The sequence below is a fragment of the Gymnoscopelus microlampas genome (genome assembly GCF_963454915.1).
Source record: "Gymnoscopelus microlampas genome assembly, chromosome: 9".
Classification (NCBI taxonomy): Eukaryota; Metazoa; Chordata; class Actinopteri; order Myctophiformes; family Myctophidae; genus Gymnoscopelus; species Gymnoscopelus microlampas.
Window position 1 is genome coordinate 10,504,676 of NC_139946.1, and position 15,217 is coordinate 10,519,892.

General features: G+C 38.3%; 4 protein-coding genes across 7 annotated transcripts; 2 read left to right on the plus strand and 2 right to left on the minus strand.

Moving 5' to 3' along the window:
• The first annotated feature begins 1,146 nt into the window (after window positions 1-1,146).
• Window positions 1,147-3,536, plus strand: nr2c2ap (nuclear receptor 2C2-associated protein). Of its 3 annotated transcripts, none has more exons than XM_084067930.1 (5): window positions 1,147-1,206; window positions 1,446-1,536; window positions 2,133-2,238; window positions 2,412-2,479; window positions 2,906-3,536. In XM_084067930.1, exons 1-5 carry the CDS (start codon window positions 1,169-1,171, stop codon window positions 2,960-2,962), a joined length of 360 nt encoding a protein of 119 aa, XP_083924056.1. In that variant the 5' UTR covers window positions 1,147-1,168; the 3' UTR covers window positions 2,963-3,536. The 3 variants fall into 3 exon arrangements, with proteins under 3 accessions (XP_083924056.1, XP_083924054.1, XP_083924055.1); XM_084067928.1 differs by having other exon boundaries at window positions 2,910-3,536; XM_084067929.1 differs by having other exon boundaries at window positions 2,169-2,238; window positions 2,910-3,536.
• A 106-nt stretch (window positions 3,537-3,642) lies between these two features.
• Window positions 3,643-6,732, minus strand: rfxank (regulatory factor X-associated ankyrin-containing protein). Its single transcript, XM_084067924.1, has 8 exons — window positions 6,360-6,732; window positions 5,715-5,846; window positions 4,977-5,042; window positions 4,759-4,859; window positions 4,296-4,421; window positions 4,051-4,117; window positions 3,881-3,961; window positions 3,643-3,777 (listed from the first exon to the last, which is right to left on the minus strand). The coding sequence occupies exons 1-8, from the start codon at window positions 6,436-6,438 to the stop codon at window positions 3,725-3,727; spliced, it is 705 nt and encodes a 234-aa protein (XP_083924050.1). The 5' UTR covers window positions 6,439-6,732; the 3' UTR covers window positions 3,643-3,724.
• Window positions 6,733-6,762: 30 nt separating this feature from the next.
• borcs8 (BLOC-1 related complex subunit 8) lies at window positions 6,763-11,796 on the plus strand. 2 transcript variants are annotated; one of them, XM_084067925.1, is made up of 6 exons: window positions 6,837-7,030; window positions 7,817-7,929; window positions 8,396-8,460; window positions 8,550-8,657; window positions 9,646-9,736; window positions 11,446-11,796. In XM_084067925.1, the coding sequence occupies exons 1-5, from the start codon at window positions 6,838-6,840 to the stop codon at window positions 9,713-9,715; spliced, it is 549 nt and encodes a 182-aa protein (XP_083924051.1). In that variant the 5' UTR covers window position 6,837; the 3' UTR covers window positions 9,716-9,736; window positions 11,446-11,796. The 2 variants fall into 2 exon arrangements, with proteins under 2 accessions (XP_083924052.1, XP_083924051.1); XM_084067926.1 differs by lacking the exon at window positions 9,646-9,736 and having other exon boundaries at window positions 6,763-7,030.
• Window positions 9,725-13,482, minus strand: tmem221 (transmembrane protein 221; the record flags this gene model as incomplete). Its single annotated transcript, XM_084067923.1, has 3 exons — window positions 9,725-11,221; window positions 11,922-12,007; window positions 13,172-13,482. The coding sequence occupies 3 exons, from the start codon at window positions 13,480-13,482 to the stop codon at window positions 10,650-10,652; spliced, it is 969 nt and encodes a 322-aa protein (XP_083924049.1). The 3' UTR covers window positions 9,725-10,649.
• Between the last annotated feature and the right edge of the window lie 1,735 nt (window positions 13,483-15,217).

The window sequence follows — 15,217 nt, forward strand, 5'->3', positions numbered from 1 at the left end:
CTCAATTGAAAAAATAAATAGGCTGTAATAGCAGCCATTAATCCATTACCTACCGTGTAATATCAAAAGGCTTTTTCTCCACCATTATCGTCTGTTTTATTCAAAGGTTGCCAGCTGGCTAACGGATCAATTCACCTTTTGTGCGGTGACTCATCTCCTATAGCCTAATTAATCCCTTATAGATAACACCTGCAGTGTCTTCTAGACAATAAAGTAATGACCTGCACCTGCGTCGGTCCAAATGAAGAACAGGCCTCGATAATAGGCCTCGAAGGTGGTGTTTTATTGGTCCGACAAAATGATTTGAACGGTGCTAAATGTTTTAAACTCACGGTATTTCATTATAGTTTTAGCTGGAAAATTAGTGACACTGAAAGATACTGAAGTTGGCAGTGGTGTAAAGTAACTAAGTACATTTACTCAAGTACATTTTTGAATTCCGGACTTTTGCTTGTAGCAGAGTATTTCTACATTGCGAAAACGTTTGTACTTTTACACAAGTAAATTTTAAATTCCGGACTTTTGCTTGAAGCAGAGTATTTCTACATTGCAGTATTGATACTTTTACTTAAGTAAAACATTTGAGTACCTTTTCCACCACTGGAAGTTGGCGCCCTGCCGCCCTCCTCCCTCCTCTCAGACTCCACCATGTTGCATTAAACACTGTGAAAGAACGTGATTGCCACCTAGTGGAGACTTCTGTAACAGCGCGTGGTCCAGCATGTAGCCGCCGTCACTGTCGTAAAGTGAACTGCTTCTACGCAGTGTTGCCATGTCCGCTTAGTATAAGAGACTTTGGGCTTGTTTTTCTGTAAAGTTGCTTGTTAATATTGGTTAGTTGCGGGTTGCGTTTTTTTTTCTAGTAGTTGCTTATTTAGGGCTCGTTTACTAAATGATGTTTAAACTAGTGTTTCTCAAACATTTTCAAGTCAAGGACCCGTATTTGTCCGCGGACCCCCATCTGAAAATTGTTTATGCCAGGGACCCCCATCTACAAGATTTGGGTTGTTAAAATATTTCAATTTTTGTTCCAAATTTTCTTTTTTGGAAAATATCCAACGTACATGTGGGCGAAGGGCTTGCTTCTTTTGGGCTTGTTTTCATAGACCTTGGTTGCTTATACCTCACACAATCTGGCAACGCTGCTTCTACGACACATAACTCCAACATGGCTTCTTCATTGATCTGCAGTGAAACGCAGAGCAGGTAAATAAATAGTTATAATAACAGAACAACGGTCTCTATTTTCGAATCGGATGGCCATTGATCCATCAATAACCGCGTGAAAACACCATAGGCTAGAGCTAATAGGTCAGCAGTGGAGCCTTCAAAGCAATATAATAGCAGTAGCACACATCATTTCTACAGTCAGTGATGTGTTCAGTGTAAAAGTGTGTAAATGCACAATAACAGCTAAATAACACTATGTTCGTCTTTACCTCAAGGGTGAGTTCAGTGCTAAACAGAGACGTGAAGCAGTTTGGCAAGAAGTACATGTTCGATCACAATGAAGAAACATGCTGGAACTCAGACCAGGTAAAAGATAACCTCACAACAGGGGAGCAGTGGTTCTCAACCTGAGGGTCGGGACCCCCAGGGGGGGCCCCACATGATTTTTGGGGGTCCCAAGATGACAGTACAGTGACAATTTAAGGACCTTTAAGACCTTTTTAATACCTAAAAAAAGACAATTACTGCATCAAAAGTAATCAACAAACTATACTATAAAAACTGGTCAAACATTGGCCAAATTGTCAAATATCACAATATTTATCTGTGGTTGGGGGTCCCCATTTCAAATATGATTTTTTTGGGGGGGTCACGGCCCGTTTCTCAAATGGGGGTACGTGTATCCCTACGGGTATGCAGAGGTAAATGGAAAAATGCTGTTATGTTTAACGATAAAACAAACACATTTGTGTGAATGTGGTGCTCTGTACTGCTCTGTAAAGCTTTAAACCAAAATAATGTAAAAAACTTGACTAGCACAACTGTCTGTTGCTTAATAGAAAAAAGTACTTACCTGCCGATATGCTAATTTCATTTAAGTTAGGGAATTGTCACATTCCGATTAGGACCATCAACTCTGACCATTATTGCACATATTGTGAGCTGTTGTATGTCCTTGACAGGGTGACGCCCAATGGGTTATTATGGAGTTCCCACAGCCTGTCAAGGTATCAGAGCTCAAAATCCAGTTCCAAGGAGGCTTCTCTGGGAAAACATGCAAACTGGAAGGTACTGTAGGCTATATCAACCCCCCCCCCCTCAACATTAAATTGTTTTTGTAACCAGATTGTCTTGTTAACTATTATTTAATCATATTCCAGTGCTCAGAATTTCATCCCACATTCATTAGTATTGTGACAACACAACCTAAAGCATTAATTTATACTAATGCCTTTCCTCAGGGTGCCAAAAAGATGAAGATTTGAGGTTGATCAGTCATCTTTACCCAGAGGACGACAACTCACTTCAAATATCCTTTAATATGATGGATGTGATTATGTAAATGAAACCACAAAATTAATAAGTGTGTGTGCGCATGTTCAATATATATATTTTCTAATGTATTTACAATATACCTTATTTTTATTTTTACATTTACATTAAGGCTATTCTTATTTGAGAAACATGTCATTACCCCTATGAATTATATTTGGACATTTGTGATCATGCATTTAAGCACAATTTGGATGGGTGCCAGCCATGTGTTAATAATGGGCAAACAGGTATATTACAATTTTTAGTTATAGATTAATTATAGCTGATTTGGACATGACATACTGTATATTACACAGTAGTTCCTTTTCATGCCTATATGGTACATGCTTAAGTATCAAACAATATTTTCCTGGGCACATCTCACTTTACTGACATGCTTATCTTATTCTTAACTACCCACCCACAGCTTTCCCATACAGGAGGCCCCTGCAGCACAAAAACTAAAAATAGTGTTTGAGAACAGTACTGACTTTTTTGGGAGAGTTATTGTTTATTCCTTGGATGTCCTAGGGGAGAGATCTTCATGACGTTTTCTTGTTCGCCCTCCACCATGAGAGGAAGGGACCCAGAGAACAGGAACATAGACTGATGCCATGGCACTCAGGAAACATGACATCACCTTATATGAACTTTTGTGAACGGACCTAATGGCCTTTTTTGGTGTAGAATGTTTTGGCATTGGCCACCTGGCTTTTACCCATCACCCAAAAACAACTGGCAAATGCAAGGACTATGCCTAGACATTGAATCTTAATTTTTATTGCAGATTTGTCTTACTGATGAACACTTGTTCTAGAATAATTATTGTGCGTTCTTGTTTTACATTTTTTGCCTTGCAGTTAATGTGCCACTTCAGTTGACCACTGTATAAAAATATATTGTCTTATATTATTCAAACATGTTTACAATCCATTTAGTAAAATTAATTTGCAGCTGAATTATATTTCTCAGCTTAATAATTGTTTACATAAAGAAATCATCAGATATAAACAACATTGAATTAATAAATAAAAGTATCCTTTTAAATCAGATGAACTTTGTAACATGTTGATCCCTGACAAGTTGACAACCTATTTATAAAGGACATGATCAATCTTCTCTCACCACTTAGAATGTAGACGTGCTATAACCAATTCATTGAAATCGTCTTTTCAATCTATTAGGTACGTTGTGTTTCAACGTGGCTGCTGTTGCTGCTATGTCACCTGAATGTCTAGTGTCATTTCTGTGGCTTGTAGAGTTTCAGAATATGGTCTTCCAACAGTTTCTGAACTGAAAGAAATTTTGAAAAAATACAGAGCAGGACAAATATTGTTACACTGTAACTTCTAATACAAAAGAACATACTTTTTATTTGGTAAAATAATGTACCTACTCTTTTTGTGTCCAAGTGCAGCAGCTAGGGCCATTGGACAGTACCCAGAGTCAGACTCAATGGTCAAATCTGCACCTTTGGCTGAGATACAGTATAGTAATGGCCATTAGTGAATTATCCAAGCAAACATATGTAATACAATTCTAACATACATAAATATACTATGCTACCTAAAAGTGCCTCCACACATCTGACATGGTTGCCTCGTACAGCATATAGGAGAGGAGTACCGCCATTCTGAAAAGGTCAAATAATATCATACTTCATACATAAGCTTTATGAACACATTTGTACAGACATAAGATTCTGAACAACTTGAGATGCAAGTGCACAAGTGGGCACATATACTCTTCAATGTCAAAACGTAGGGGGGGGGGGGGGGGGGGGTCAACCTTAGAGATATTCATAAACATACCCAATCGTAGGTGTTGATATCTATTCCATGTCCAAGCAGAGACTCGACAATATCAACAAAACCTCCAGAGCTAGCCAGGGTTAAGGCACTCTCTCGTTCCAAGGCAATAATCTTCGGGTCTGCCTTCTAAAACACAACACAAAAATAAGAGTGAGACAAGGTACAGACACTTTAAGTTTCATGGTTTAAAATGTTTTACAGACCTTAGTTAACAATAAAATAATAGCATAAGTGAAATACATTTCTTAATTCAGGGGGAACAAGAAATACTATATAACCTAATCTAAATAATAGTACACCTATGATCTGTAATCATATGCATAATCACTGAACCTCCATAATTAATCATTTTCCAATTGAGACCTACAGGCATGAATCATGGAGATGGTGTGTTCTTTGAAATTATATCAACTTTACCACACAAGATATGTAGTTCCTAGGGCAACGATCTCTTGTAACTCACCTTCTCCAAAAGGACATCAACCACTGCTTTCTCTCCAAAAGCTGCTGCCCACATAAGGGGAGTGAAGCCCCGTTCATCCTGCTTGTTTAGTAACGAACTGTCTACACAATAAAACATAGCTTATTCAATTTATAAAACACATACATTGATACTGGAGATCCAGGTAAATAATATGTATTGTGTAAAATTGCTCAGAGGATATCGTCCAGGTATCTCACCTTTATTCAGGTGTCCAATGACCTGTGAGACCTCTCCCTGAGCTGCTAGCTGGTGTACGGATAGAGCTTGGGATAACAAATCAGAATAAAGCCTAAATTATACTCTGTGTTACAACAGTGTTGCTTGCCAAAAAGCATGGATCTATTCTTGGCAAGCAACTCGTTTGGACGATGAAGTATAATAAATTAAGCTTAACTCGCAATTATTCAAAACGGAGTTGCTGTCAATGTGATTGTTACAACATCAGGAAACACAGCAAATGTGGGAAGGTTAATTTAAAGCTGCAATCCATAACTTCAATTTCATAACCGGGATTCAAACCCAGGTCTCTCCGGCATGAAAGACTATAGCATCCCTGCTTGGTCAGGAGAAATACTGTACTATATCATTGTCAACCAGTAACTGTTCTTCCTGACACCACGCCAACATCAGAGGAGTAAATATGGCAAAGAATTTGCCCCTGCAGGGTATATATTTCTCAATGGAAAAGTAGAGAACCAATACCTACAACCACTGATGTACTAGTTATTTTATATTAACATCTAAATCATACAGATTGATTGCATGAGTAGTGAAACAGATCCTTCCAACAAGGCTCCATGATACATCTCCTGCTCTGTCAAAGTGTTCAATTAAATAGGAGTTCAATTAACATTCCATAATTAGTTAGTATGCTACATATAGGCTTCTACACATTATATGTTGAAATATATAATATTTTCAGCTATTATACTCACAGTCTAATTTTGCTGGGCGTAGAGTATTCTCGTTCCCACGCTGCCTGTTGGTGAGACTGTTGTATTTTTCTTCATCCACACCTGTTTGGTACCTCTCGGGAGGTATAACCTCAAGCTCCAGTACAAACACATCTTTTAACAATAAGATAACTGTCTTTAGAGTATTCAACTGTATGTATTTAGTTTATAAATAGAAATTGATATATCTACTAAAGTGACTTATGTCAAAGTGAGAGAAGTGGCACATTTCCAGTGGTGGAAGAAGTACTCAGATATTTTACTCAAAAGTAGCAATACCACAATATAAAAATACTCTGTTACAAGTAAAAGGCCTGTGTTCAAAATGTTACTTGAGTAAAAATACAAAAAGTATTGGCATCAAAATATACTTAAAGTACCAAAAGTAAGTACTAAAATGTTTGAAAATAGCAGATCTACAAGCTCACAACGCTTTCGCAGTTGTGAGCTTGTAGATTGGTTATTTTCAAAATAGGGCTAAAGTGGTTAATGTAATACAGTACTTGAGTACATGTACTTTCCACCACTGGTAGAAATTGATATATCTACTTAAGTGATTATGTCAAAGTGAGATAAATGAAAACTATAACTGGCACATTATTTCCTTGATAATAATGTCACAATTACCTTCTGGGTTCTCCTCGCTGGCATCAACGATACTTTTGTCTTGTAGTTCATTACTACTGGGGGCATCTGGACCCTCCATGGTCACTGCAGGGGAAACAGAACACTGTCTCCCACAACTTAAAAAATATATAATCCAGGCATATTAAATTATTGTAGGTCAATTTAGTTGATTTAGCTGTAACTAGTTATGTGAATCCAGCATCGACTTGTTTAATTCGCTCTAACTTCCTGATGCCAAAACTGAAAGTAAATTATGCAAAATCACGTTTCATTGTGGTAGCAATTAAATGTCCATATAAATCATTTAAAAAATGTACTAAACCGTTAATTTACACTCTATGAACGACTTAATTTCCAACAGATTTTGAGCGAACGTTACATTAATTTTCACCCAAATCGCATTGTGATTAAAAGAACAATCACGTAGGAACTATTGTTTTCAGATCTACGTTTCATTCCGGAAGGTTATCTGAGCTGCATGACAACAAACCTAACCTACGGAAGGAGCAGCTCAGGCTCAGATGACATCAAATCTATGCACACAATCCACTGTGTAATCTATTCTGTGTTTGTTCATATACAATCATTTTCTCCTAAACTGCGTTTTGGTTTGTTGTTGCTCTTCCCAGGCATCATGGAGGACCAGGAGATGCAGCTGAAAGTTAAACGAGGTAAGAAAAGATAGTTACGATATTGTACTATGTCTATGTATGCTATCATGCTATCAGCTTGTAGCTAGGTCATCAACCCTGAATAGCTGTGATATTACATACATTTGGAATACATGAAATAATATTATCACAGTCATCCAAGTGCCAGTGGTGGAAAAGGTACTCACATTTTTACTTAAGTAAAAGTATCAATACCGCAATGTAGAAATACTCTGTTACAAGTGAAAGTCCAGAATTCAAAATGTACTTAAGTAAAAGTACAAAAGTATTGGTATCAAAATAAACTTAAAGTGTAAAAGTACTCATTATGCAGACTGTACGATTTCACAAGTGTATAAAATGTATACAAATCTTTTGAAAATAGCAGATCTACAAGTTCACAATGTGTCACATTGCGATACAGTGAGCTTGTATCGGCTATTTTTTTTTTTAAATAGCCGAAATGTGTATGTATAGGGCTGAAGTGGTTAATGTATGTTTGGTAATATCAAAATCTACAAAATAACCAGTAACTAAAGTTTTAAAATAATTGTAGTGGAGTAAAAGTATAATATTTGCCTCTGAGATGTAGTGGAGTAGCAGTAAAAGTATTGGAAATTGGAAATACTCAAGTGAAGTAAAAATGCCTCAAAATTGTACTTGACTAAATGTACTTAGTTACTGTACACCTTGTCATAGGTCATACGTTTCTCTTCGTGGTACTGCACGTCGACAACCACATCTGCCCTTTTTGTCGCCACTCACTGTAATTCATACATTGTAAACACACACCTCTGATCTTTACAGTGACGGACAAGTTCACGGAGAGTATGTACGTGTTGGCTAATGAACCATCTGTGGCCCTGTATCGGCTGCAAGAACACGTCAGGAGGTCGTTGCCAGAACTTGTGCAACATAAGGTAGTTAAACACAGCATTGTGTTAAAGGGAAATGACTCAAAGCTACAATCCTTCTCTGTGTTAATATGCCTAGTTGTCTACATGGGATTTGAATCAGGGTGTCCCGCACGAGCGACCACATTTCTACCACAAGAGCCAAAGGCAAACAGAGATATTGCGCTTCAGGCAGTAGGTGTCCTACCCAACACCAGGCTCAATATTTCTCAATGGAAAGAAAAGGGCGGGAGAGCAGCTCCAAGCTAATGCTCCAACCACTGCAAATGTTGTATTAACATACTCTGCCATACAGATTGGTTGAAATAATATTTTATTCATTAAAATAAAGGTAAATCTTCTTTTTGAAACAAATTATTTATTTTTCAAACAGACAGCAGTATTGTAACATGTGGGGTGTCTGTACACTCCAGTCTATATTGTGCTTTAGATTCATGCAAAGTTTTCAGTTTTCATGTTGGCTTTCTTATAGACAGACATGCAGAGCTGGGAAGAACAGAGTCAAGGAGCCATCTACTCAGTGGAGTATGCATGCAGGTAAAAGAGATGCATATATTCCCACGTTTCAGGATTTTTATTAGCTACCCTGCAACCTCAACTTTGACTGTTGATGTGTTTGTGTCTAGTGCCGTGAAGAGCATGACAAACAGCACCTTGTATTTCAAAAGCATAGACGGCCTCCTCCGTCAAGCCATCAGCATGAGGGAGAAAATCAGCAACTCTCAAGGACGCAGGTAGGAGGCAGTAGAGAGCTTGTTTCAATGAGGCTCAGTGGTGTGCAAAGTGTTAAACCTCAGTGCCTGTATTTTTTTCCTGCTTCATCCGAAAAGCTCATTTGAAGACTGACTGAGCTATGTGAGATTTAGGCTTGGAGAGAAAACCACTCAAGTATATTTTGTGTTTAATCGTGTTTGTACTCATTTTTTGCACCATAGAAACAAAAATGCATTCACTTGATTCCTTTCTCTTAATAAAGGTATATTTCACTTTCAAACATGTTTGGGGTCATTTTAACGTCTATTCAGGCTTTGTGTTTCATCCCAGACAGTTTTTAAGTTGCTGGATTCAATATTTAAATATTTGACATTCATTTTATCAGACACGCCCCCTTCCTATATAAGCCCATTGTAACTTCAAACTATTTTAACCATGTTAGATTCTTTGAAAACACCCATCCTTGGTTCTGGTGACTGATATTGACCTTCTAATACGTGAGGGGGCTGTGGTTTTTAATTACTTTTTTGATTTAATTTCATTTCATTTTTTTTATTATTTTTATTTCATTTTCCAAACAAATTATAAAAAGATTAATGAAAAAAGTAATTGAAAAAACACATTCCCCTCACGCATTAGAAGGACAATATCAGTCACTAGAACCAAGGACGTGTGTTTTCATTGAATCTATCATGGTTTAAATGGAGTTTTAAGTTACAATGGGTTACTATAGGAAGGGGTCTGATAAATGAATATCAAATATCTAAATACTGAATCAAGCAACTTAAAAACTGGTGCTCACAAAAGCCAGAGTAGATGACCCCAGACATGTTTGAAAGTGAAATATCCCTTTAATTCTTGTTTTGGAGAACCCATTAGCCATGGCAGTTAAAATATCCCTGCATTTCCTGCAGTTTTTCATCACTAACTATGCCTGTTCTTTTTAGTTTCTGCAATTCTTTTGTTGTCTTTCTTTAATTTGATTTCCTCACTGGCACATGCATGCAGCTTACATGATGTGGCACCCCCTTCTGGTCCCCCTGTCCCTGCTTCACATCCCCCATCCACTTCCTCATGACCCCCGGGGGCTGTGTACAAGGTTAGTAGTTCCTCCAGCTATGACACAATCACACTCAAATCTATACTTAGACATAACGCTCCCATTCGGAAATTAGCAAAACATGCACTTGAGTGCCCTTTCAAGTGAATCTGTCCTTTTGTTGACATAATTGTTTTAATGATGTAGAAGAAGTTCAGTACATTCCCTAGAATCAGTCTGTTCAAGGTTGTTATTAATACTTTGTATTAATAATGTGTTAATAACAACCTTGAAAATGTATAATAACATTGAATTGAACATACTGTAGTGTACTAATACTTGGCAGTATATTTCACAAGCCACCTTTTACCATATACCTTGAAATAAAGCATTTTACAGTTACTAATCAGTGATACCTTTTGATTATGTAAGTAATTGTATGTAATATATGTAATTTTACCAATATGATTAATAGATCAGATTCATATGAATACTTACTTTAAATGCTTAAAAGTTAATAATTCCATCACTACATCTTACATTTTGTGCTCAACAACTTTACATTACATTATCTATGAAAAACTGCCTAAATAGGTAGGTGATAGATCAGTTTGTTTGTTTTTTCATTCTTTTAATCAAACACCTCAACATTAGATTATTCTGTAAACCCTTTTCAAATCTCTTCGTTTTTTTCTGGTACCAGAACCAGACAAAAGGTATCAAATTCTCAGTTCACATAAAGGCATTTACAAGCATGCTGTCGGTCATGGAAAACAAAAATTTGCACTTTAAAATCTTTAAATTGCCACTTGCCATGTAGGTCTGTATTGAGATTATGACTAGCAGTCCACACATGAAATATTTAAAGTCTCTCCTGTCCCTGGTTGCCAGTACTGTGAATGGCCCCTCAGATCTCTCCTTCTGTTTACAGTAGCCGGTGCTGCCTTTAAATGGCCCCTCAGCTCCTTCCAGGTCACACGAGAGTAGAGTCTTTTGTGGAAACCCCCTTACGTGCCAGCACACTTCTCATCTCATTATTGACCCCATTCCAGGGTTTAGTCTGGGCCTGCAGTAAGCCAGACTCGGTAGACAGGGTCCTGTGCATTCGAGGACAACTACCACCACTGCTGTAGCCATCCTTATCGCTAGTATGACCCTGCGGCCCTCCAGGAGGGGAGTACTGTTGTTGTTGTTGATGGTGGTGGTGGTGGTGGTGCTGCTGCTGCTGCTCCTGCTGTTTAGCATTTGCACATGGCGGGTAGGAGAACTGGCGCAGGAGCTGAGACTGGCTGCGGGGCATCCGGGGTTTGTCCACACCAACTTTGAGCTCACAGGGCCGGGAGACAGGTGTATTGCTGCCTCCGTGCTCGTTCAGGTACAGGGTGTGTTCTGGCCGTTCGCTGTCATAGTGCCTGGCTGCACGGGAAGCTTTGACCAGAGAGTGGATTACAACAATCAGCAGGGTCAGGATCCCAGAGGAGAGGACACATGCACTGGCGATGCCTGTTTCCACTTCAAACATCAGGAGCATATAGATGGACATTGCTGAAGGGCGAAAAAGATGCAGAAACAGAGAGAAAGGATATTTACAACCAATGTAGCCAAATTAAGCCAATGTTAAAAATATATATATATATATTTAACTTTTCCCAGTCAGATAGCTACTTTAAAGGAACCCGTTTTTCATTTCGTTTTTATGAAGAGATGCAGAAAGATGGGGTTTTGTCTGACTACTTGTGAGCTGACTCATCGTCTTTTCAAATCTGCAGGAGAAGGACCATGGACCCAGGCATGCTGAAGGATGGCGGAGACAAGCACAGCTCTGGGATGTGATGTGACTTATGGAGATGAAGGCGGTATTGCTGCAGATTCTTGCTCTGTTCCCTCTGAGAAAAGCTGAAGTGGGGTCAACAGGTCTTCCATCTCAATGGAACAGCTGCCCCCAGTGTCATCGCCCCCACACACATTCACACTCACCCAGCCACCCAGTGGAATAAAGAGCCATGGCACTGCCAGGTTCTACATCTACACAATACTCTCTCGAATACATTGCAGTTGCATGTCTTCACCTTTGTAACCTGCATTTGGACTCCAAATGAGTGGGTACATTTTTACATTCTCAAGAGTTAAATTAACACGGAGGATTTTACTGTGTAGACTTGGTGACATGGTGGCACAAAAAAATGTGGAGACTTTTTTTTAAGTAAGAATGTCGTGTTCTTTTTCATTTTATTTTCTTTCTTACCTGCCAAATACACTGAAACCCCCAGGCAGAATAACCCTACAGCCACATGTCGTACAGCTCTGCTATCCAGAAGAAACCAGTCAGCTCTGTGGAGGAAAATGTAATGAGCGTTATAAAAGTCTGTATAAATACATCCCCTATAAACGTTTTTAATGCTATTATACAACCATTGTATCGCTAAATTGCATTCATCCTATTTATTTTTGTCTTTTGAGACATTTTAAAAATTCACGTTTTCTGATTCAATGTTATCGTCTGCGTTGTGTTAAAATAAAATAAACATTTTAATTTTTTTGGTTGTTCTTTACACAGCTATGGAATGTCCCCCCATAAAGGTCGTAAGCCTTGCTGGTGGCTCCCTACCAACGTGGGAAAGGGACAGCCAGGGGCCGTGTGTTGGGTGCATAATGAGGAGAATGTCATTGTTTAGACGGGATTCATAGGGACTTCAGAGGTGGGGGTCGACCAGCAGTAGTCCAGTTAACAGCTCCTGCACCCTGACACATTATTAAGCATGCATTATTTATTTCTCCATGCCTACCATAGTTAGAGGATATTCTCAATTAAATGTAGGGTATTTAAAATGTTTGGTAATTAAATTCAGGGCAAGTGCAATGGTGTAAAGTAACAAAGTACATTTACTCAAGTACTATATAGTACAATTTTGAGGTATTTTTTTTTACTTTACTGGAGTATTTACAATTTTCAGTACTTTTACTTCTTCTCCACTACATCTCAGAGACAAATATCGTACTTTACTCTACAATTATTTGAAAACTTTAGATACTAGTTACTTTGTAGAGTTTGATTATTATTACAAAACATATATTAACCACTTCAGCTCTGTTTAAACTTTGGCTATTTGAAAATAGACGATCTACAAGCTCACAATGCCACCCATTGTGAGCTTGTAGATCTGCTATTTTCTAAATATTGTCTATACATTTTACACATGATAACTGAAATGGGACATTCTGCATAATGAGTACCTTTACTTTTGGTACTTTAAGCATATTTTGATGCCAATTCTTTTGTACTTTTACTCAAGTACATTTTTATTACCAGAACTTTTACTTGTCACAGAGTGTTCCTATATTGCAGTATTGATACTTTGACTTAAGTAAAAAATGTGAGTACTTTTTCCACCACTGTGCAAATGCAACATGTAGCCATGGCTGCAGTCACTAAAGATGAAACTAACAGTACCACGTTTAATCTGAACCACGACTGCGCTCTATCTAGATGAATACCTTTCCGTGTCTTGTTCTCCTCTGCATATCTCTGTAGTCAAATAGCCGTGGATGAGACACACGACCACAGAGCTCAGATTGAGCGTCAGGGACAGAGCAGAAAGAACTGTGGAAACTGGCAGGAGAACTGCCAAAACATGAGTGGGCACAATGATGGTGGCGGTAACGTGGGGCGATTGAGATTCCTTCATCGGCGTCTGTTGTGACTGAAGCTGGAAGATCAGAATGACCGATAAAACGGACATGATGGCGGATAAAATTCCCAATAAAGTTAAAACCATCAGTGATCGCTGGCTGTAGGTGTGCGTCATGTTATAGGCCGCGTCAAGTGTCCTTTGGAAGAAAAGGGGAAAAAAAACTTATTCCGACGGGAATCGTCCAGTCTTATAACATTTACTCGTCCATAAATGTCGTAAGCATTGCAGATCGCCACTCCAGAATGTTTAATAGGCTACTTGGTGCCGTAGGAAAAGTTTTCCCGATTATGGATTTTTGCTGTTGTTTGCCTGTTTGTGGAGTCGGTGCACCCACCGTTCCGCCTGAGCATGTGATGTGCTTTAAATCCCCAGATTAAAAACTTCACAACAATGGACTTTTCACTTGGATTCCCGGCAACAATACCAGGCTGCAGTCCACTCACTGCCTCAACACAACCTCACAGACAGGATAAATGAAATCATTGGCATTAGGCATAGCATCAGCATGCAATGCTATACAATATATGCCTAAAGTAACTAAGTTAATTTACTCAAGTACTAGTACTTAAGTACACTTTTGAGGTGTTTTTACTTTACATTTCCAATTTTCAGTACTTGTACTTCTAAGTTCTACTCTACTACATCTCAGAGGGAAATATTACTTTTACTCCACTACAATTTTTTGAAAACTTTAGTTACTAGTTTCTTTGTAGATTTTGATTATTATTACAAAACATAGGCTACATCAACCATTTCAGCCCTATATACATTTCAGCCATTTGAAAATAGCAGATCTACAATCTCACAATGCATCACAATGCTTTCCACCACTGTTTTTATTAGCCTATTATTATTAGAGTGTGAATTTCACACTGTTTTTTGTTGTTTTTTTTTTCAAAAGAAAAAAAAGTGAGTCGAAATTTGTTGCCTATGAGTGTTGGAGTTATTAACCTTGCTGTTAGGACCTTGCTTAGGGAAATTGACTGAAGACATGACACATGATCAGCTAAATGAATCCTTTGTAATAGTAAGTAAATAGCCTACTCTGCTAATTAACCTATATTTACATATGCTAAACCAATATAGCCAATACAATGTCACCCAACTGAAACCCAGAATTATTGCTTCTGTTTAATTAGACAATTGAAGGGGAGCAATTGTATAGCATACAGATCACATTCTGAGGAATTTGTAATAGAGAAACAGAGTATACCTCAGTCAACCTTGTCATTCCACTGCACAGCCTACCCCTTTCATTCATGCTCTAGTCTAGGCCAGCTCAAGTATCAACTCAGAATCTAATTAACTTTTCACTAGTTGCCTTGGAAACAAATGTGGCTTGCATTTACTTTATACAGTATAGACCAAGGACCTCAATGGAAACAAGACCTTTTAGACAAAGTATTATAAATTGTGATGTTTACATTTTTTGCCTAATAAAATATTCAATCAATCAAAGGCTACTTTCACAGTGTTGATTTGTACTGCCAGGCACACAATATTCCTGCTAAAACTGTCTGCTTGATACTTGAATAGTGGCTAATGTGTGATGTAGAAAATGTGTGTTTAGGCAGTGTGCACTGCTGTTGGCCTTGACCGTCAACACCATGACACATTTAACCTCTCTTGTCTCTTGGTTTTACATAGAACTGGCTGTTCTGTTGAAGGTGGAGGGGTTTGGCGTTGCAGTGGTGGTGGTAGTGCGTTTGTGTGGTAGGTTGGTGGGCTGTTGGAAGGGTTGAGATGTAGCCTCGTTCTGTTGAGATGTACTGTAGATAAGAATGTAGCTATAAAGGTACACCATGTGAAGAATTGTTCACACATGCACACTGACCATGATGGCTATTTC